Genomic DNA, 1,211 nt, shown 5'->3' with positions numbered 1-1,211 from the left:
CGTAACAAACTCTATCCACGCCCTGCAGGTATGCAACCTAACACACATGTGCGTTTCCCTCATTGATTCATGTCCTGTTATAAGTGGCGTGGCGGTCTGGTGGATTTCGAACTACATTTAGGCTATTTTTCATATACGATCAGCTTCTATCTGCTCCCGCATCATCACCATCTTCAGCATCAGTGCAGCAGCATCACGCCAACGCGCAAAAAACCCTGAGTGGGGAGCAGATACGGCGGGAGCGCGCAGTACCACCGCCGCGCGCATGCACAGCTGTCAGCACCAAGGACAGCAGCCGCTCAGCCCGGAGCGAGCAACCGCATCGGGTTGATCAGTGCGCACGGAGCAGCGGCAGTGAGGAGCGATACACAGCCCGGAGAGGAAGCCGTCTGGAGGCTTGGACAATGGTTTAACTCTTCTGCAAAAAACCCGTCAGGAGGTCTGAGCAATTCTTCAGAGGAGACAAAAAAAAGGGATGGACAATGCGGTTTGGATGTCCCTGGTTGACTGCCTGCTCCTAGATATGAGCATGAACATTCCTCCGCATTGCACATAAATCCACCTCTTTTTTTTGGCCTCCCTCCCTGCCCGGCTCACACCGCCCACCTGGATCTTGTCTGCAGTGACTGGCTGCGCCGTGCTGCCGCCCAGAAGCTGTTGGAGCCGACCCGCCACCGGGGAGAAAAGCGACCGGGCTGTGCTGTGCTGTTTGGTGGTCCACACGATGCGTCTGTTTCTGCTGGCGGTGCTCTTCTCGTGCTCCTGCGCGCGGGCCGGCTGCGAGCCGAAGATCGTGAACATCGGGGCAGTGCTGAGCCAGAAGAGATACGAGCAGGTCTTTAAAGATGCCGTGACCCAGGCCAACCAGGTCTACGGCAGGGATAAATTCAAGCTGACCGCCATCTCCGTAACGCACAAACAGAACGCCATCCAGATGGCTCTCTCCGTCTGCGAGGACCTCATCTCCAGTCAGGTACAGTCCATTTCCCCCAAGGCATGGGCGCTCAATCAAGCAACTAGGACTGTGTCCTGTTAGTCAACTAATCTGTGGTTTTGGTATTAGTCGACTAAGATTTCTTTAGTTGATAAGTCATTTTGTATGCTTATTAATGCGTAATTACTAATTTCCAAGAAACTTCTGAGCACATTTCTGGTGAACACAAAGATTTAAAGTGGTGTTTTGCAAGATTAATTGTGTAGAAACTCAGTTT

General features: G+C 52.7%; 1 protein-coding gene across 10 annotated transcripts in view; it reads left to right on the top strand.

Moving 5' to 3' along the window:
• The first annotated feature begins 244 nt into the window (after nucleotides 1–244).
• grin1a (glutamate receptor, ionotropic, N-methyl D-aspartate 1a) overlaps nucleotides 245–1,211 on the top strand; it is a 34,191-nt gene continuing 33,224 nt past the window's right edge. For 3 of the 10 annotated variants that reach the window (XM_032539567.1, XM_032539561.1, XM_032539559.1), the window contains exon 1: nucleotides 245–973. In XM_032539567.1, coding sequence (XP_032395458.1) covers nucleotides 725–973 — 249 coding nt within the window. In that variant the 5' untranslated portion in view covers nucleotides 245–724. The remainder of the gene's footprint in view (nucleotides 974–1,211) is intronic. The other 7 variants (XM_032539566.1, XM_032539565.1, XM_032539564.1 and 4 more) reach the window with 3 other exon arrangements.

This window comes from Etheostoma spectabile, chromosome 16 (genome assembly GCF_008692095.1).
Source record: "Etheostoma spectabile isolate EspeVRDwgs_2016 chromosome 16, UIUC_Espe_1.0, whole genome shotgun sequence".
Taxonomy (NCBI): Eukaryota; Metazoa; Chordata; class Actinopteri; order Perciformes; family Percidae; genus Etheostoma; species Etheostoma spectabile.
The sequence above is the reverse complement of the archived record's forward strand: the minus strand, read 5'-3'. Positions and strand labels throughout refer to the sequence as shown.